The 21699-nt window shown below is 40.9% G+C and overlaps 1 protein-coding gene across 2 annotated transcripts in view; it reads left to right on the top strand.

The window, feature by feature from the left end:
- The first annotated feature begins 578 nt into the window (after nt 1–578).
- The window catches only part of DIS3L (DIS3 like exosome 3'-5' exoribonuclease), a 36566-nt gene continuing 15445 nt past the window's right edge, over nt 579–21699 (top strand). The window contains exons 1-8 of one of the 2 annotated variants that reach the window (XM_044665337.1): nt 579–717; nt 3169–3322; nt 9318–9446; nt 10517–10652; nt 14555–14731; nt 15747–15825; nt 16936–17115; nt 17688–17857. In XM_044665337.1, the coding sequence (XP_044521272.1) occupies nt 579–717; nt 3169–3322; nt 9318–9446; nt 10517–10652; nt 14555–14731; nt 15747–15825; nt 16936–17115; nt 17688–17857 (1164 nt within the window). Of the gene's footprint in view, nt 718–3168; nt 3323–9317; nt 9447–10516; nt 10653–14554; nt 14732–15746; nt 15826–16935; nt 17116–17687; nt 17858–21699 lie in introns of those variants that run through there. The other variant, XM_044665338.1, reaches the window with a different exon arrangement.

The following is a 21699-nucleotide window of genomic DNA, read 5'->3' as shown; positions in this document are numbered from 1 at the left end:
CTTTTAGAAGATGGGCTCCCAGGAGAGAGGGATTGTTTTTGTCTTTGCATCTCCACTGCTTTGCCCGGTGCTGCGTAGACAGCAGGGGCTTAATATCCGTTTGTTGACTGGCTTCGAGTGGAAAAAAGTTGCAATAATTAACACTCGATAATTATGCACCTTCCCGAGGAAATGGAAGCCTTTCATGTATTTTCTCCTCCTTTCCCTTATCTCCATAACCGTTTATTTAGGAGTAGGAAGATTCTTCTCTTCTTGCCCTCCCCGCAACGGGAGGGTCGCTTAGTGACCGAGCTCTGGCTAGGCCACCGGGATCCCAGTCTTCAGGAAGGAGATTTCAGGCCCCAGTCACTGTCACCTCCGAGGCCCGAAGAACGAGGCGGGGGCGGCCGTTGCGCCCCGCGGAGAGCGCCCGTACTGCCTGGGCTGTAGCGGAATCAACAGTAGCTTGAGGTGCAGCTCCAGCCTCAGGTCTCCGGGAGGCGCCGCGCGGAGTCCTGGGCCGGGCCTCCTGAGGGCGGAAGGGGGCGGGCCCCAAGCCGCGGCCTCGCCTCTTCCCGCTCCCGGGCCTAGTCGGCGCCATGCTGCAGAAGCGGGAGAAGGTGCTCCACCTGAGGACGTTCCAGGGCCGCACCGTGCGCATCGTGAGGGAGCACTACCTGCGGCCCAGCGTGCCCTGTAACAGCCCGCTGTGCCCGCAGCCCACCCGCTGCCACAACGGTCAGAGCTGGGGAGGGCCTGGGGAGGGAGAGTGGGAGGAGGCTACGCGAGCGGGCCCTCCCGGCTCTCTGCATCTGTGGCGCCCCCTGCAGGGAGGGCGGAGGCGAGGAGAGCAGCCGCCGACCGTGTAAATATGGGGCCTGCGCCTCCTCGTGGCGGCGGGGCCGCAGGATGGATCCGGGGCTGAGACCCAGTCGGGAGGTTGTAAACACTTAGACCTGCGCTCCCGCCCTCTCCTAGCTGAGGCTTGAGGATGCCCGGCGGGACCGGAACCTGAGCTGTTGGGGGCGGGGCGGGAGTGTAAACAACGAGCCGCGCCCCTCTAGAGGAGGAGATGTTAAACCCGGGGCCTGCGCTCCTCCCCCCGTAGCTAAGACGCCCCCTGGGGGCGGGGGTGGGGAGCCGGTCGGGCGCCGAATGTCAACCCCGGCCCTGCGCTCTTCTGCTTGACGTTCAGGTGTCCCCCGGAGTTGGCGGTTTCTCGGACTGATCCTGGCCCGCCCTTCCCCCCAAAAAAAAAAGTCTCCCCTGTATTTCTACGTAATTGGTTTTCTTTGTAATTCTGTTCATTTAAAAGAAACATCAGAAAGATTTAGGACTCCTGCTCCTAGGGTTACTTCCAGGCTACTCCCTCTCTATCTTGTATGCACCTACTTGGGTCCGACGGGTTATCACATTGTCATCTCCTTTAGGGCAAGAATTATTTGGGTTCCCTCCCCTTCGGTTTAGCCCAGTGCCTGGCCCATTAAGAACTCAGCCATTGCTTACTTGATCTCAAGTCACTTCCTCCTGAGTTAGAGGTTCCTTATCCTCAAAATGAATGAGTATGAAATATTTTGTATTCTTCCTTTAAATCCCAGGACGCCATCCTCATTGAGGACATTTCCTTATAAGCTGCAATGCAATGATGGCTGATCCTACCCTTGCAGGGCTTGAAACCACAAAGGAAGGCCCTTTCTTTTTAAGGTTAAATGAGCATTCCTGATTGTGGCAAGTCCCCCAGATAAGAGAGAAGGGTCACTTCTGAATGAAAACTCAATTGATCTGGGCAGCCCAGATCCCTTAGAATTAGAAGGTAAAGGGGGCATCTGGGTAGCTCAGTGGATTGAGAGCCAGGCCTGGAGACTGGAGGTCCTAGGTTCAAATCTGGCCTCAGACACTTCCCAGCTGTGTGACCCTGGGCAAGTCACTTGACCCCCACTGCCCACCCTTACCACCCTTCTGCCTTGGAGCCAATAGAAGATGGTTAAAAAAAAAAAAAAAAAGCCTCAATTGCTGTCCCAGAAATGGCCCTTCAGTGTTCAGAAATAACATCAAGTCATGGGTACCCTTGTTGTTGTTGAGTCTATTCAGTCTCATTTTGACCCCATTTGGGGTTTTCTTGGCAGAGATACTGGAGTGGTTTGCCCTTTCCTTCTCCAGATCACTTTACAAATGAGGAAACTGAGACAAACAGGGTTAAATGGCTTGTTCACGGTCACACAGCTCATGAATGTCTGAAGGCCTATTTAAACTCAGGTCTTCCTGACTCAGTGTCCAGCACTCAATCCGCTGTGCCACCCAGCTGCCCCCATGGTACCCTAGGCATCCTCCTTTTTCTGTTGATATGTACATACTGTTACAGAGGTGAGAGTCCCCGAAAGCATATTTCACCCTTAGCTTTTTCTTTGGTGCCCTATGCAGGTGTCTTCTCTAGTTTGATTTCAGGATTACCTTTCAAGTGCGTGATAGTGAACTTAATAAAAGATTGTAGAGCTGAAAGAAGCTGAAGTACCATATATCTATGTTAAATTTCTGGCCCACCGCCACGTAAGCCCATATTATCATTCCTCTAGGGGAAGCTGTTCGGATGGGGAAGGGATGAACCACTGATGTCATTTGGAACCCTCAACTTCAGGGCTTAGTGAAACATTCATGGTCAAAGTTGGACAAACCTGGATAGAAACTGTCTCATTTATTGCCCATTATCAAACAGCTCATTTAATTAACACCTTCATTATGGATCAGCAACATTACACTCAGAAACATAAGGTAGAACTCTGGCATGAAATTATATTTAGAAATAATGGCATTTTATGATTCTCTGGAAATTGTCTTATTCATAGTCTTCAGATACGGGTGGCTAGGCAGTGATGGGTTAACGCAGAAAATCTAAGTAATCCTAAAAGTTTGTTTATTTTTGAGAAAATCCATCAACTCTCCCAATGCAACTCTGGCATCATAATAAACCATGTTATGTTTTTATTTATCCCACCTTTAGAAAAATGAAGCTGCTAAGTTTACTTGCTCTTTGGCCCTTTACCAAAGTAGATTTGTCTTGTCTTTTAAAAACCATGCAGGGTAGTTAAGGTTGTAAGTTATTTCGTACACTGGGACTCCACGACATGGCAGTGGTAATAAAGCAGCCTTGGAAGTGTTGTCTCATCTCTTAAATTTTGAATTATGTTCCAGATGGGAAACTTTTGTCCAGTGATGTGACTCATTATGTTATCCCTGACTGGAAAGTTGTTCAAGATTACCTTGAGATTCTTGAGTTTCCTGAGCTGAAAGGTATTATTTTCATGCAAACAGCCTGTCAAGCTGTACAGCACCAAAGAGGACGAAGGTATCTCAGTTTTGCATAATTATTTACTTTTGATTTGAACTTGTTAAAAGGAAAGGCCCTATATTGGGCCTGGGAGTAGTGGTGGGGGTGGAGGATGCCAAATTGTTATTTCATTTAAATGAAATGTTGGAGTTAATATGTTTTTCACTTACCTAATAAGGAATTCTGAAAGGCATTTTTGTAGTAGCTTTATTTCATGATTTTTGTTTCAGCAAATGACTGAAGCATAATATATAGCTCATGTCCCAGTAGATTGGTGTTTAAGGTTACAATCAGTGCAGCCATAACATTATTTGGTCTGCATTCATACTTTAGGAAGTCGATTCCTAATTTCTTTTTTAGTGTCTTTTTAGCACTTTAATTCCAATATGTATATACATGTATATGGAACTCTGTGTGTGTGTATATATGTTTACATACATATCAACATATCTACATTCTTTCAGAAATTTTCAATTGAATGAAAAGCATTTTGATATTTTCTTTAAAATCTATGCTTCTCCATGGCAAGTACATATAAATCATACTATCTAATAATTTATTTCTTATTTTGTTTTTAAAACCCTTACCTTCAGCCCACCCTTACCAATCTTCCACCTATGAGACAATACACCGAAGTACAAGGGTTTAAAAAAAAAAAAAAAAAAATTAAAAAAAAAACAACCCTTACCTTCTGTCTTAGAGTTAATATAAGTATTGGTTCCAAGGAAGAAGAGTGATAAGGGCTAGGCATTTGGAGTTAAGTGTCTTAGGGTTCACATACTAAAAAGTGTCTGAGGTCAGATTTGAACCCAAGTCCTCTGGACTTCAGGCCCTCTTTCCACTGAGCCACCTACCCCTCACCTAATAGTTTATTGAAGGAGGCCTAAAATAAACTCCGCTTTTGTTTGGAGAGTCTTAATGTAGCTACCATCCACAATAATTGAATTTGCTAAACAAAGGCCTATCTAAAACTCTTTCCTTATAAAAATATCTAAATGGAAAAAAATTGACAGATTTTAAAGCAGAAATGCTTTAACAATGTTTTTGTTCTATTTAATGTTATAAGAAGATTCTGTGATTGAACCTGGAGACCATTCTTTGTTGAGAGATAGCATATTAGAGTTATTTATATAGGCCAACCCAATACCTAAAATCCTTTAAGTATAGGAGTTATTTATTCTTATTAAACATCAAAATTTCTTCATTACTTGGCAGTGAAAGATGTAAAGTGTTTTTATTTGTGTATTAAAATGATAAATTGCCCTTATTACATGTCCTGTTCATAAAAATATGCATTAAGTAGATTGTGTGTAGGATTTTCAGATAGAATATTATTAAATGAGTTTGAAGATGATCTTGTTCTGGCACTAAGATAGAAATATGTATACATTTCCAAGTTTAAATGCAGCTCCAGGTGTCATATTTCAATTTCTGCTACTAAAATCAATTTGTTGTTATCATTTGGATTACTGACACAACACAGAACCTGATAATCTTTTGTTTTTTAAAAATATTTTCATTTGAAAGGACTTTTAAAGCAATACCCAAATACCTCCAGATGTAAAGAGATGAGTTTTAAATATCGTATTCTCTAAAGCGTTTCTAAACAAATCAATCTGTTGAAAAGAAAGCTATTTTGATTTTCTGATGCTCAGCACTGTTGTGAATTCTCTAATAATTGGGATTTATGCAATAGTCTGATAGACACTGTGGCACAGTTATTAACTAATAGTCTATATTGAGCACCTCCAGTTTGTACCCTCTTTGAGTATTTGGGGGAGTATAGAAGGACCCTGCCTTTCGCTCCTCTGCAGTTCTGGTTGGGAAAATGATGGCTAACCAACTCTTAGCTCTTCTTCCCTGGGACTCTTCGCCATCCTGGGTCTTCTCCATCAGCCAATTCCACAGCCTCACTTAAGTCAAGTCAAGTCAAGCCGTTCCCCATTCGTGATGGGAAAATAAAGGACAAGCAACAACAGTCTCTGCCTCCTAAAGTCCCTTTCTTCCTATAAGGCTCAGCCCAAGGGGGCAGCAGTAGATAAAGTCTCAGGTCTTGAGTTGGGAGGATCTACGTTCAGAGTTGATCTTGGACACTTCTAGTTGTGTGTGACCCTGGGCAAGTCACTTAGCCCCAGGTGCCTAGCCCTTACCACTAATTAGAATCAATTCTAAGAAGGTTTGGTTTAAAACAAACCCGAGGGGGGGGGGGGGAAGGAATGGAGAAGAAGAGGGAGGAGAAGGAAAGGGGAGAGAGAGACAGAAAGAGAGGGAGAAGGAGAGGGAAAGAGAAGGAAAAAACAAACAATTCACTGTCTAATGCCTGAAACTTGTGCCCCCACCCCAGCTACTAGTGTCCTCCCTTCCAAGCTACCTCCTATTGAACTACTTTTCTTTGTCTATATTGATTGGCTTTACTTTCATGCTGTAAGCTCTTTGCCAAAGGGAATTGTTTTATTCTTTGTACTTGTATTCCTATCAGCAGGCACAGCGCTTTATAAATACTTAGTGATTGACTGATTATTGAAGTAAAATCCACTTTCTTTACCCCCAATCCACAATTTCTCATTCCCATCCACAGAAGTTTTTATGCTGGTCTCCCCTTCCTTTTCCTGGTGTTCCCTCAAATCCCTGTTCTGGCTTTTTTTTTTTAAACCTCTCCTTTGCCTTAAAATCAATACTAAGTATGCAGGTGAAGTGACTTGCCCAGGGTCACTTCTCTCCAAATTTTCTCCCTCTGTTTCTGTGTACAAAGTAAGCACCTTCAGGGCAGGGACTGTTTTTAGTTTTTATCTGTGTGTCCCCAGCCCCTNGCATACCCTGAATGGGAAATAGGCTTTAAAAACCTCAAATTTTAAAATTCGAATCTTAATTCCTGTTTCTTCCCATTGGGACTAGCCAAGGCTATGGGTGTGTACGTATTTTTGATTCTTTATGGGCTGTCTGTTATGATGCTTATAAATAACACGTGTCATTCGGGAAGCTTTTGATTCAGGGCAGATGAAGTTCTATTAATTATACCTCTGAAGAGAAGCACGCTTAACCCGAAGCCAGGAAACCCAGATTCTCCTTTTTGTCTTCTTCCTGCCTGACAGCTCCCTTGGCTAAGTCTCAGCGTGTCTGTGCTTACATTGTTCATGTCTTAGGATCTGGGCTAGGAGGAGAGTTTAGATAAAACATCGCTCCATCCCATCAGAGGGATGCCACCTAAATAACAAGAGCAGGTGATAAATGCTTGGAAATACAAGCAAAATCTTCAGAACGAAGTCCAAGAAAAAAGGAGAGAGCAGGAAAAGCTTCCCTTTGGGGAGGGCTTTTTTACATTTAATTTTTTTTCTCAATTACATGTAAAGAAACATATTTACTCTTCTTTTTTTTAATTTTGAGTTGCAAATTCTCTCCTTTCCTCCCCTTCTCATTCCTTGAGAAGGCAAATAATTTGATATAGATTATACGTGGGTGGTCTTGCAAAACCATAGGGAAAGCTTCCTTGAGTGGGCTTCTGGCATTCAACAATGGGTAGGAATCCACAGAGAAGGCATTGTAGGGCTGGGAAGCAGTGTCAGCCATGCCGAGAGGCAAGGTTTAAAAAGACTCAGGAAAACAGCGTGAGACCGGAGAGTGAGGGACGTGGCCTTAAAGCCCCTCACAAGAGGGCTTCTGCCTCTCTTTCTAGTATTATTATGCATTATTTTCTTTTGGGTGCTCTGAGTTCCATCCAAAGAGCCTTTGTGACTATTCTTCATACCAGACGTCTCATCTCCCCTCTCCACATCTTTGTGGCACTCCTGGAATATATTCCATCCTCCCCTCTGTCACTTCCAATCCCTAGTTTTCTTCAAAGCTTAGCTTGTCTATCTCCTCCAAGTGGTCTTTTTTGATCCCTCTGAGCTGCTAATGTCTCCCCCTCCCCTGACTTACTCTGTGTGTGTATGATATAGATGTATATTTGTACATGTACATATACACACATATATGTTGTTCAGTTGTTTTTTAATTGTGCCTGACTCTTGGTGAACCCATTTGGGATTTTCTTGGCAAAGATCCTGGAGTGGTTTGCCCTTTCCTTCTCCAGCTCATTTTACAGATGAGGAAACTGAGGCAGAGTTAAGTGACTTGCCTGGGGTCAAACAGCTAGTACGTATCTGAGACCAGATTTGAATGAGATGAGTCTTCCTGGCACTAGATCTGGCACTCTATCCACTGTGTCATTCTCTGTCTCTGTCTCCCTCCCTCCCTCCCTCTCTGGCTCTGTCTCCCTCCTTCCCTCCCTGTCCTTCTCCCCCTCTCCCCCCCAGTCTGTCTCTCCCTCCCTCTCTGTCTCTGTCTCTGTCTCTCTCCCTTCCTCTCTGGCTCTCTCTCTCTCTCTCTTTATCTCCCTCCCTCTCCATCTCTGTCTCTGTCTCTCTGTCCTTCCCTCTCTCTCCCTCTCTTTCCTGCCTTCTCTCCTTCCCTCCCCATCTCCTCTCTTTCTCCCTTTCTCATTCTCCCTCTCTCTTCTCCTCCTCGCTCTCCTCTCCTTTTTCTTTCTCTTGCCTCCCCCCTCCCCCCACTCTCTCTGTTTCTCTCTCTCTCTCTCTCTCTCTCTCTCTCTCTCTCTCTCACACACACACACACACACACACACACACACACACACTTCTACGTGTACACGTTTCCTTCTAGAGAGTGTGAGGATCTTGAGGACAGAGACTCATGTTTGTCCTAGTGTACCCTGTGCCTGGCTTAACCTATAACAAGAGCTTAATCAATGCATTTGGACTGAATAATAGATTGTATTGTGATGGTGCTTGTCAGCATCTATCCGAAAGACAGATGATGAAGTGTTTCATCTTTGCTTTAAGAAAAGCCTTTTTGTTTTCCCCAGCGTGAGGCAGTGGAGCAGGTATGTGACCCAAGTGTTTTTCCTATTGAACCAGGTATAAATGTTAATTGCCTGCCTTGTATAATTTATATGTTAATTTAACATCTGGTCTACTATGAACAATACTTCCTTTTTTTCAGAGAAATAATAAATTTTGTTTAAATAGTTATGAATGTCTCCATTCTTCTAAATTGCCAGTTTCCTGAAAAGCACCGTCTTACTTTTGAACTTGGCCCACCCGTCCGTGGCTGCTGGCCGGACGTTCCGATCTGATGGGCATGTCCCCCCTTCCGAGGGAGGAAGATCTTGTGACCTTGCCTTAGTGGGCTGGAAAATGTCATTAACTCCCTGCTACCCGTGCTTCGGATCGGGCCGGAGAGCAGGGGAGACCTAGGTTCAGGCTCCCAAGTCAGACACGCGCCCACTGGGTGACCCTGAACAGTTCATTTAACCCTTTAATACCTCAGGCACAAAGATTTATCATCTTAGTCTCTAAGACTAACTGGAAAATGAAATCACAGGTCCAGATGGAAAGCTGTGATTTACAAGAATGGACCTGGTGGGGCAGCTGCATTGCACAGAGAGAGCACTGGGCCTGGAGTTTGGAAGATCTGGATTCCAGGCTGGCCCCAGACATTTCTTAGCAGTGTGACCCTGGGCAAGTCACTTAACCCCCATTGCCTAGCTCTTGTCAGATCTTCTGAATTGATAAGAAGATAAGGTTTTGGGTTACACTTGTGGGTGTTTTTTTTGTTTTTGTTTTTTTTTTTTTAATATTTCCTATCTGATTTCTCTTTGTAAAGATGCTGATTTTACAAGTTATTGAAAATACTCGTAGGTACAACTAGTTAGCACAGTGGATAGAATACCAAGCCTGGAGTGGGGACAACCTGGATAAAAATCTGACCTCAAACACTTCCTAGCTGTGTGATCCTTGGCAAGTCACTGAACCCTGTTTGTCCTTCTGTCTTAGATTTGTTACTAAGACAGAAAGTAAGGGTTTAAAAAATGCCAGTCTAAGTCAATATTTGTTCACTTAAAAATTATTAGAAATGTTCTTTTAAGTGCCTTTTTAAAGTTTCATTTCCACCAAAAACGACACCAGGAAAGCACCTACTTCATTAGATTTTATTTTTCTCCTTTATGTTATAGGCAGTATAACAAACTTCGAAATCTCCTGAAGGATGCCCGTCATGATTGTATTCTCTTTGCTAATGAGTTCCAGCAGTACTCCTATCTTCCCAGAGAAAGAGGAGAGTCTATGGAAAAATGGCAGACCAGGTACAATACTAAATCTGTGTGAATTATCAGCTTTCTTGGTAGTGGAGCTAGAATGAAGGTGAAGTTCAGAAGAGTTGAAGATAATATGTTAAGGGCCAAAGAATTCTGGGGTACATCCTCAACATTTCCGTTATATCAGGTAGCTTGGAAGGGAAAAGCAACATTTCTTCTGATCCTATGAAATGACATCATCACAATTAATCATAAAACCTGGGGCAGCCCGGTGACACCATGGTTAGAGATGGAGGTCCTGGGTTCAAATCTGGCCTCAGATACTTCCTACCTCTATGACTTCAGGCAAGTCGCTGAACCCCAATTGCCTAGCCCTTGTGGCTCTTCTATCTTAGAATTGATACTGAAACCACAGGGAAAAGTTTTTTTAAAAATTAATAAGCAATATCCTTCGACTACCACATGAGCTTTTCATTGCCATAGGAAAGCTATAGAGCTTTTAAGCGATGATAGCAGTTTTCTTGTTATATCTCTACAGCCCATCTTTATGGTATTGATTGTTTTCCAGTGTGGTGTGTGTGTATACATGTGTATGCCAGAAGATTTTCTTTTTTAGGCCCTAATAAGTACTTTGGGGATTTGAATCATTGATTTAGAAATGGCTTAGAGACCATCTAAGGCCCAATCTTTTACAGTTGAAGAAAATGAGGCCCGGAGATCATAAGAATTTCCCAGGGTTACATATTAGTCTATTTATTACTTTTTAGAAACCTAAATAAGAGTTAACAAACTAAAGTTAGAGAATTTAGAACTTAAAAAATGCATTTTTTTAATTGTTTTTACCTGTAGTAGGAGGAACAATAAAATAATATTTTTTAAAAAGCAAATACTAAAATGGGCAGCTAACTATAGGTGACTTGCCCTCGGTCATACATTTTGTTAGTTTTAGAGTCAAGAGTTGCATCCCAGACTATCATCTCCAAATCAAGCAGTTTTTCTACTACATACCCCGTTGCTTCTCAAGTTGACGATTCAAAACAAAACATGAAATTCTAAGCGGTCATCTGTGTTTTCTAATGTGTGTAGCTGATGGGGGTGCCCACGGTTTGTGTTTCTAGGAGCATTTACAATGCAGCTGTGTGGTACTATCACCACTGCCAAGACAGGATGCCCATTGTTATGGTGACAGAAGATGAAGAGGCAATTCAACAGTATGGAAGTGAAACTGAGGGCGTATTTGTGATTTCATTCAAGGTATTTCCAGTTACTTTTTAGCAGGCGGGGGGGGGGGGGGTTGGCCTGTGAGGGTGAGGTGTCCTCCCTAAGTTGGGCCCACATGGCTTCAGACCCCTTTGGCCACTGAGGGACAGGACAGGAAAGAGTGGGGGAAGGTGCCTCAAGGTTTTGGGTCCCCCCTGCCTAGTTGGGTGGACACTGATGGTTCTGAGCAAGGCTTCCTGGACCACACCACCCCCAGAATCTTCCCTGGCCCAGGAGCCCAGGCCAGCCCCGCTCTGTCCCTATTGGCATCCTACAGGAAAACCCAGGGCTTTAGACACCCAAACCAGGGACTGAAAGAATCACCATTGTTGAAGGCTTCTTTAGGGTGTTATTCAGCTGTTCTTCACTCTCAGTTACTTGTGGATAAGTGTGAGTAAATAAAAGGATCCAAGTGCTGTATTGTTCGTTTAAGGACCATTGTCTCAAGCCACAATAGGCACTGTCAACTGGCCATCTGCCCTGGGATGCCCTCGCCCCATGGCATTATCTAGTGGGCCCTTTTGGGAGCTATAGAAAGGCAATTCATTTTTTTTTAAAGATTATTAATCTGTTTTTTCTTGTCAAGACCAAATGGCATTTGATTGCTATGATTTTTAAGGTAGAGTCTTGGATAAGACCACTCGTTTCTCTTTGTCAAATCCCAGAGATTCTTATTGAACCTTTAATTGTAGATTTTATAAGGGCTCCTAGTTGTTTTATGTTTCTGTTGCTAAAATTTGCCAATAGAATTTCCTTGTCCTCTAAAAAACATTGTTCTAGAATGCCAAAGAATTCCAGGGGCCCTAGATATTAATGGCAATGTCACCTCTTTTTTCTTCTGCAATACATCATGTCTTGTTCCTGCAGAGGACAGTTGACTAAAATTACATTTTTCTCTTCTCTGTGAAAATCACTTCTCTTTGTCAAGTGTTTCAATGCAATTTTATTTTGCACGACTTTTCTCAAATAAACCCTTTGATCTGAGGTTTACAAAGTTGAATGATAGTGGAAGGGAAAAAAAAGCAATGTAGGGTGAAGGTGAGGCAGCTAATAAGTTCCATCAGGTGGGATTTAGACTTAGAAAAGAATGAGGAAGAAAACTGCAAAGAGGTTGGGTGCTAATGACAGAAGTTGGAAGAAGGTTTGAGAAATGAATATGTTTAAAGCGCTTGGGGATTGAGGGCCCCAGAAGGAAGAAAGCAAATTTGAATCAGACTTTGAAATGGCCAGAAGAGATGTTGGCATAAATAAAAAGGGTAATATAAATGTTTGACTTCTGTATGGACTTAGAGACAATATTTTAGGGAATCCAAAGACTTTTGACTAAAAGTTGATACTAAGTCACAGATTCATTTGATAGAGACGGAGGGTATGAGGTTTCTTTGCGAGAAATGAAAAATATTATACTGGTGGGTCAGTCAATCAGTCAACAGATATCAAGTCCTGCCTATCTACCAAGCACTGTCCTGTGCTCTAGGGATACCAAAAAGAGCAAAGCTATTGTTTCAGCCCTTGAGAACCTCTCATTCTAATAGAGGAGACAATACAAAAATAACCACACGTGAGATGTGCAAGTTTAGAGACATCTCCATCCAAAATGTTCATTTGGACTCTTCATGCCCAACCTGTGGTAGAGCCTCCCAAGGTCCTAGTGATGTCCATTTGGTCCTCTTCAAGTTCAGAGAACAACAACAATGTGTATTTGAGATATAGTCCGGCACTGGAAAGACCTCCTGCAGAAGACTTGGAGGAAGCCAGAGCAGCCGAGAGCTGCAGCTGAGGAGGGAGAGCATTCCAGGCATGAGGCGGGAGTCTGAACCTGGGGCAGGGGAGCTGGATCATAAGGCATAAGAAAACTGCAAAGAGGGGAAGGAGCCGGAGCTTGGAGCGCCAAACAAGATTTTCTGTTGGATCCTGGAGTGAACAGGAAGCAGTAGAGAGACTGGGAGGAGAGGGACACATCAGGCCTGTCCTTAGGGGGCATCCCCTCTGGCATCTGAGTGCCAACCGGAGTCGGGAGAGAAAAGAGGGAGAGAAGTAGCAATTGAGGTGGGAGGGGATGGCGGGGGTGGTGAGGAGAGCAGAGAGAAGGGAGTGAATGGACGTGAGAAAGATGAACCGTGAACATCCAAGCACTCAGACTTCACAAAAGATCGAATGTGTGTGAGTGTCAGTGAGGAATCAAGGATGGTAATGAGGTTTTCAGTGTGAATGCCCATGATAGGAAAGTGAGGAAGACAGAAGCGTTTGGGGAGAAAGAGGCTGAGTTTGTCTTGGACATACTGAATTGGAAATGCCTGTGGAACATCCAATTTGAAATATCCAAAAGGTATTTGGTAATCCAAGACTAGAGCTTAAGAGTGACAGAAGGTAAGGGTTTAAATTAAAAAAAAAAAAAAAAAAAAAAAAGACTGAGAAAAAGGCCATTAGATTCACAAGTTAGGAGATCATTGTTAACTTTGGTAGGTGCTGCCTGAATGATGCAAGACAAATTGTGAGGATTTAGAAGTGAACAAGTTGAAAGGAAGTGGAGGTACTTAGAGAAGACAGATTTCTCAGAAGTTAGCCAGGAAGGGGAAGAGATATATAACCTAATAGCTATTAAGAACAGAAATCAATAACCTGTGACATGTTCCCAAAATGGTGCAAAAGAGCCACACGGGAGACATGAAACTGGGAGTTTGAGTAAAGACATACACCCTGGCAGTCTGAAACTCAACATTATCATCCTCTCTAGGCTTCTTCTCCAGATGCTGCCACTTTTCTCTGCTAGAAAAACAGTAGCAGTGAATATACCCACAACAGTGATCCCCAGGTCTTCTCTGAAGATTTCAGAGCTAAATGAGGCCAGAGTTGAGCCTGGCCTCTTTTAGAGATCACTGGCACCCTGGTCACTTACTTCTAAAGATACAGTTTGAGATGAGATTAGCTTAACAGTATTTATTGACCATTTGCTGTATGCAGAGCACTGTACTAAGTTAGGGAAGAGAGTTCCCTAAGAAGTTTATGTCTATTCAAGGGAGAAAAGCCCATCGCAGATGCGTAAACCCTAGTGACAGAGACATAAATCAGTCCTTCACTTTTCCCATGGTTTCCTGCTGGCTACTAAAGATCCATATTTCTCTTCTTGTCACCTTTATTGGCTCATTTTTCACCACTGACCCTAAACATGGCCAAACAGATAAAGGTACCTGGACCCGCCTTGACCTAGATGATGATCTTGTTTAAGACAGTATCCAGGTACAGTGTGCTGTGTGTCCCACTGTCTGTCTTTACAGTACTAGCTTTGGAGACTGCCTACATTTCTAGGCATGAAAAGGCAGAGCAGTCAGGAATGCAAACCCTAAAATGTAGCTAATCTGAAGGCTTCGTGGGATAAGAGGTAGCCCCTGATGACCCGAATGACCTGGAGCAAGTCTTTCACCTCCCTTAAACCTCAGCTTCCTTATCAGGAAAGTGAGGGGTGGACTAGAGGACAACTTTATAAAGTTCCTTAAAGTTTTAAATATGCGATCCTTCATTTACAAGGCTTAGAACCACCTTCTTACCAATTCCATCAAGCCTTCTTAGTGTAAGAAATTCATTCATCCATTGAATGAATTTTAAACACATGTTGGGGCACCTAGGGGGCTCAGCAGATAGAAAGCCTTGCCTAGCTTTTCTGCTCTTCTCTCTTGGAACCAATCCTTAGTGTTGATTCTAAGAAGGTATGGGTTCAAAAAATGCATAAAACCCTCTACCAGATGCCAGGAAAGAATACTGACTATTTAATATTTCCTCAAAGAGATATACCAGTAGCTTTTATTCAAGAAAATGAATTTTAAAAATAGAACTGAAATGGAGATTTTTATTTATTGTTTCTCTGTTTTGTTTTGTTTTTTGCCTTTATAACACAGAATTATCTGGACAATTTTTGGCCTGAGTTAAAGGCTGCACACGAGCTGTGTGATTCTATACTTCAGGCTCGTCGTGAGAGGGAGCTTGAAAGCCAGGAGAACAATGGGAAAGAATACCCAGAACATCTTCCTCTGGAAGTATTAGAGGCCGGAATTAAATCTGGGAGATATATCCAGGTGAGGAAATGGACAAAAAGACTTTGTTGGGGCTTCTAGGTAGCACAATGGATAGAGCGCCAAGCCTGGAGTCCGGAGGATCTGGGTTCCGTCTGGCCTCAGCTGTGTGACCCTAGACAAGTCATTTGATTCCCCAGTGCCTCCCCCTTTGCTGCTCTTGTGCCTTGGAACCAATACTTAGTATCAATTCTAAGACAGAAAGTAAGAGTTTATTTAAAAAAATAAAAGACCTTGTCAGGATCAAGCTACCATGTGCCCTTCTCCCTAGCTGTTTTCTTACTTTGTGTGATTGCCTAGGAGGCCTTTGAGAGAGAGGATCGGTGGGCTGTCAGCCTATCTGATGAGCAGCTCTCACTGTGAGTAGATACCATTCTACTGGTAGAACCGAGTCATCTCATCCAAAGCCACTGCTTTGCAGGGTTACTGATGAAGAGAACATTGAAAATGGCCTTGCAGCTCAAGGGGGAATCACAAGGGAAAGAATAAATATTCTTATTTTAGTTTGAGGCTGGGCCCGTTCAAGCCAGTGTTCATCTCATATATCCTCGCTTACCTTCCTCTTTTCAACCTTCTCAGTGCCAAGGCCCCAAGAGGCTATTATTGCTACCAGGACTTCTTTTAGGAATGGATATGATAAACTCAAATCTCACCGATATGTTAAAAATTTAATGTGTTACATATGTCAGTGATAGCTACATTTTCTGCAGAATCTCAAGGAATGGTATATACATATGAGTTATATTTGAGGACCACATAGGTAACACCAACTCAATCAGGAATAATGCCATTATAGCCAGGAATAGTTCTGTTGTATCCTTTCCTCTTGAGGGGGGAAAAAATCCTCTTTGTTGAAAAAGATGATCCCACCCCTTATAAAAATGAAATATAATTATTAAAAAATAAACAAATAAAAATGCAATGGTTTTTGTCACATCGTTCTCAAAATTCTAAAACAAAGCTGAATTTTCTTCCTCTTCATCCAGGCCATCTCATTGACTGTTAATTTTGATTTTAGGGAATTCTCAACGTCAATAAACACAGAGCACAAATAGAAGCTTTTGTCCGACTCCAAGGAGCCAGCAGTAAAGACTCAGGTTCAGTATATTTAGTTCCTTCATACCCTTCTTTTCTTAAGACTTCCACAATAAAGAAAGTAGGGTTGTTATTTTATCATATTACACTCTTTAGTTGTCATGATTGGCTGCATAAAATAGACATCGTGGTAGCTCCGCTTTCTTGTGGACCAGACTGTCAAGGCTAGGAGATGATGGGTTTTTATGGTCCTTTCCCCTTGAAAATAATCTTTTCAAATCAGCTACCCCACTAATCGTGAAAAGACTTGTCTGTGGTAGAGCTGATTGATCTGCAGGAGGCGTGATCAGAGGGCAGATACATTTAAGAAGGATGGATTGCTTCATGCCTTTACAGGGATTCTGACAGAGACTTGCAATGATAAATGGGGATAATAGTCTATATACCTTATGGGCTTATTGTAAGTGCCTTGAAGTTATAACAGACTGGGTTCAAATCCTATCTCTGACATTTGCCAATTCTTTGTTCATGGAAAAACCCTCTCATCTGTGTTTTATTTTCCTCATCTATAAAGTGGGGAAAATAACAGCAACTACATTAGGTGGTTATTGACAGTAACAATGGTATCATTTATTTGTGAAGCATTTTTCAAACCTTGAAGGGATATGCTGTTACCTATTATTATTGTTGCTATCATTATTGTTATCACAACAAAATAATAATTCTGAAATTATTTGATGCCATATCAGGTAGTGCTAAGAAAATATTCATTGATGGTTAATAATCTTCAAAACAATACAAGTTTGGGGGTAACTAGGTGGCTCTGTGAATTGAGAGCCAGGCCTAGAGATAGGAAGGCCTGAGTTCAAATGTGGCCTCAGACACCTCCTAGATGTGTGACCCTGGGCAAGTCAGTTTATTCCCACTGCCTAGTCCTTACTGCTTTTTTGCCTTGGAACCAAATACTTTGTATTGATTCTACAATGGAAGGTGAGAGTTTAAAAAACAAGAAGAATACAAGTTTGTCTTTGTCTTTGAAGTAGGAAGCTACTCAGTGTGGGACTATCGATGAGACTTAAGGTTTTGGTTTTTTTATGGCTAGTCTTTGAAATGTCTGGCTAACATTAAAGTGCTTTAGGACTTTCTGTGTATCTCTGCCACTTTAAAAACAGATTTAATCAGTGACATCCTTGTTCATGGCATGAAAGCTCGAAATCGCTCGATCCATGGTGATGTGGTTGTAGTGGAACTACTCCCCAAAAATGAATGGAAAGGAAGGACTGCTGCTTTATGTGAGAATGAAAATGATGACAAAACACCAGGGGAGTCTCCCAGTGAACCTATGCCCACAGGTAAGTGAGAGAAGGAAGAGCAGGTGGTGAGCCTTTGAAGAGTTTCTGTTTTAAGATACATAAAATAAAGTAACTTTTATTCTTGTAATTCTTCCTACATCCAGTTTTCCCACTGATTCATTATCTTTCCCTACATACTTACTAACTCTGACATTGGTAGATAGGGAGCAAAAGAGAAGGGAAGGCAACTGTATGCCAAGCACATAATAAGATATGGCAAAAAAAGATCAAAAAGATTGAAAATATATATAGAGAGAGACAGAGACAGAGAGGTATGTTTGTTTGTGTGTGTGTATATATTTATAAGGGGAATCTAAATCTTATAAATCAAGTGATAGGAAAGTATCTTTGAGCATCTTTTCACTTCTGTAGATATACCTGATGATCTAGTATGATCATTATTGAGGTGCTCTAATGAACAAGATGCTAACTTGCCTCATTTCCTTTTATACCACTTTATAATTAACTTAATCATAATTTAATTAATTTAAACTTGTCGATATGGTAGATGGTTCTCTCTAAAGTCCCTAGGCATACCTCCCTCACCGGTCAATATTGTTTCTTCTTCAAAGGCAGAGTGGTAGGAATCCTTCAGAAGAACTGGCGGGATTATGTGGTGACTTTTCCATCTAAAGAAGAGGTTCAGTCGCAGGGCAAAAATGCCCAGAAAATCCTAGTTACTCCTTGGGATTACAGAATTCCCAAAATCAGAATCAGTACTCAGCAGGCAGAAGCACTACAGGTAACGAGTAAAGTTTCATTTTATTTTACCTGAATTTGGTTGTGTTTGTTCAGTAACAGTAAATACAAGTATTTCCTTTAGCAGAAGAGGAAATAAATTATGGATGACCCCAAACTATATATCTAGTTTTATGGGATACTGTTTTTAAGAAGTTCTAAATATAAAAGGATCAGCTATTGAGTAGTCTTCAGTTAATAAATGAAGGGCAGAAAGAAACTGCCCTAGAAAGAGCTGTGTAGGACAACCAAAGAGAACATATATTATCCAACTGTCCAACTCTGAAACCATTTCTGTGTGTGTGTGTGTGTGTGTGTGTGTGTGTGTGTGTGTGTGTGTTTATACATACAAAGATCTTTTTAGTATTGTTGGCAAAATATACGTATATACATATATACATACCTGTATATTATTTCTTTTTCAAAAAATGTGTATGTGTGTGTATATGTTTGTTTTGCCAATAACACTAACAAGCTTTCTTTCAACAAATGATAGAGAAATATGATTTGCATGCCCTGTGGTGATGATTTGATAGTAATACTTCACATAGTAATACTTCATAATCCATCACTTGACTCATAGATTTTAGGCCTTTCTTACCTTGGCTCATAAAGTATTTCACTAAATGTGAGAACTCTTTGTTATCCACAGTATCATGAGACTTATATCACCAGTAGGTCTGGTCACTCACTAGGTGATGAATTCTTTGGCCAATACAACCCCATATAGCTCCCTCTGTTTCTGCAACCACTGATGCATAATAGCAAAAAGGGTAACAGATGCTACTAAGAATCACGGTTTTTAGACCCTTTATAAAAATTAATTTATTAAATGTGAAATCCATGTCTAATGATGAACAAGTTTGATATTCTATTAAAGAGAAACAGAACTATATCAAAATTGACATTCTCAATAAAAAATAAAACTGAAAGCCATAAGAAGTTGAAGCTACGTGGTAGGTTTACAGTTGGAGAGACAAATGATGGATTTGGCAGGGGGAATTTTATTGTTCACTTGAAGGCAACAAGAATCATCATTTCATGGCATGATTGTCCTCATGATCAGCAATTATAGTCATGATCACAAAAAACCCCATGAATATTGTTTCATTTTATATAACAAAATCTGTTGCAGAGAACAAAGAGGAAGATAAATTCCATGGAGATCATGATAAGATTCTCTAGTCTAAATCAACACATATGTGTTGTGTATGTGCTCAGTGGCTTCATTTCAAAAGTGGACAGAGGGAAGGATAATTTTAGAATATATGGTTCGGGATTAAGAAGTGTGAAAGAGGCCTAAGACTTAGAGACTACTGAGAGCTTCATATCTAAATACCATAAGTAATTTCTTAAAGAAAAGAGTTAAAAGGTGCTGGATGGGATGAGCACCAAACCACAGAAAAAATGAAATTGGTGATTATTAATAGACAGAACACAACTGTTTATTGATTTGGAAGTTAGTTCCAAATCAACTGTGTTTTAGGCAGATGATCAGTTAGAGCAAAAGTCAAAACCAATTCCAAACTAAAAGAAAATCTAAAAATTAGAAACCTAGTCTATAAACTATAGTAGTTCCAACCTGATGTATCCATATGAGCTATTGAATCAAAAAAATAGGAAATGGATTAAAGAAAGGACATAAACTCCAGTGATCAACTTTTCAAATTTTATGTTTTCATAGAAATTTAGCAAGTACCAAAAAATCCTCTCAGTTATGAGACCAAAAGAGAATTCAGTATTCAGGAAGCACCTATTATGTGCAAGGCCCTGTACTGAACTCTAGGACACAAATACAAAAAACTTCTGCTTCCAGAAATGTCATGAGCCAGCAAAACTTGATTTTGCCAAGAAAGATATAACAAGCATCAACATCACCATTAGTTTAGAATATAAACAACATTTGAAAAATATTGTATTTTTTTTAAAATATATTGTATTGAGAGGATAGTGGAAGGTATGAGCAAAATCTATTACCTCACTAAACAGGGAAGAATGATGGAAAGAAAAATGAGTTTGCAACAAGTTTGGCATGAAATTTATCTAAACCTTATCAACAAAGAAAAGGGAAAAATGAGAACATGTTTTCCAGTGCATCCTTTAGCAACTTATTTTCATCATTGATAGTGGAATCACCATGTCTAGACTCTTAAATAACTTATTTTCTTGAGTATTATATTAGGAAATGGAAATGGTACTTTAGAAAAGCAGCTATATCAGGCCAATACACACAGAGTAAATCTGTGCTAGAGGGAATACAATTTTAAAAGCATTAAGGGATTGATTGTCATGGCCTTCTGAAAGAAAAGTTAGCAAATGATTACAAAAAATAATGGATACTATCATTACCAAAAAGTCTTTGAGGATAATATATACCCATTGCAGGTATCCTTGAAGAAAGTGAGAAGCATCATAGTCACACAGTTGGCTGTAAGTTATAGAGATCATAGGATCCTGCTCTGGTTTTTTATTGTTGATTATGAGAAAGCATGAAAAAATAACTTTTGACTCAGTGAAGGTGAACATATCCTGAAAAGCACTCCTCCAACAAGATCAAATGAGATAATAATTGCAAAAAATTTAGCAAAATGAGTAGAACATAAGTGCTCTGAAATTGTTAACAGTGATGATGATACTGATGATGATGATGATGATGATATCTAACATGAATATGTTAAAATAATGCAAGTTTCCTTGATAAATGCATCCACAAAGATAACTTGGTTCAGTGTTCCTGTTTCAAGCAAGACATAAAAAAGGGAGAAGTACAACTGGAGAGTGAATTCCTATAGAAAGGAAGTTTCTCTGAATTTTCTATGTGCAGACCATGTCTACTAATCACATTTGAATCCCAGAACATACAGGGCCTCCTTGATGTAATCCTTAATTGTACAAAAGAAATCAGCCAGATAGTCCATATAGGAAAAAGGCAAGCGAATGAAAAATAACTGATGTTCTGATTGTGACCTAAGATCATAGCACTTAGACCTGGAAGGAAATTTAAAAATCATTGAATCTAACCTGATTAAATGGGATGAGCAGCCCACTGAATTAACTCTCTGTATATATTTTATACCTCCACTGTGGGTGGACAGTTAGCTGGATCCAGAATTGAATAGTAAACAGAGCAGCCTAGATTGCATTAACAAAAGTATGCAGCTCTTTCAGTGTTCCCAACCTGTTCACTGATGCAGAAACACCAATTCCCTTTTAGTGAATAATAGGACACCACAATATCTGAAGAATCAAAATTGTGGGTGGCATAAAGGGCAATAATAAAATGAGTGACAGATAGATGTAGATTAATAGTGTATTGCCAATAATAACTTGGGTACAAGAAGGATGTAAGGGAGTTGCTAGGTCATTCAGTAGATTGAGAGCCAGACCTAGAAACAGAAGGTCCTGGGTTCAAATCTGGCCCCAGACATGTCCTAGTTGTGTGACCCTGGGCAAGTCACTTAACTTCCATTGCCTAGCCCCCTTAGAATCAATACACAATATTGATTCCAAGATGGAAAGTAAGGTTTTTTTTTTTTTTTTTAATAAAAAATGAGGGATATTGTCCTGGAACTGTGATTTTTTAAAAAAGGAAGTGGAAAAGTCATGGTAAATATGAGAAATAACAGGTGAAGAACATGAGTGCTACATTAAAAGATGGATAGAAGTCCTAGAGAAATGCTAGCTTGTTGAGTAACTCCTCTATGAAGGATTTTTTGGGAGAACATAGGCAACGTTCCATAGAATGAGAAGGTTGTGGATAGGTTATGATCTATCAGTTAGAGACAGTATCTACATCAAGAAATAAATCCTTGATCTCAAGCATTGAAATATAGAAATGGAGACAGC

This window comes from Gracilinanus agilis, chromosome 2 (genome assembly GCF_016433145.1).
Source record: "Gracilinanus agilis isolate LMUSP501 chromosome 2, AgileGrace, whole genome shotgun sequence".
Classification (NCBI taxonomy): Eukaryota; Metazoa; Chordata; class Mammalia; order Didelphimorphia; family Didelphidae; genus Gracilinanus; species Gracilinanus agilis.
Note: the sequence above shows the minus strand (reverse complement) of the source record. Positions and strands in the feature narration are given on the sequence as shown.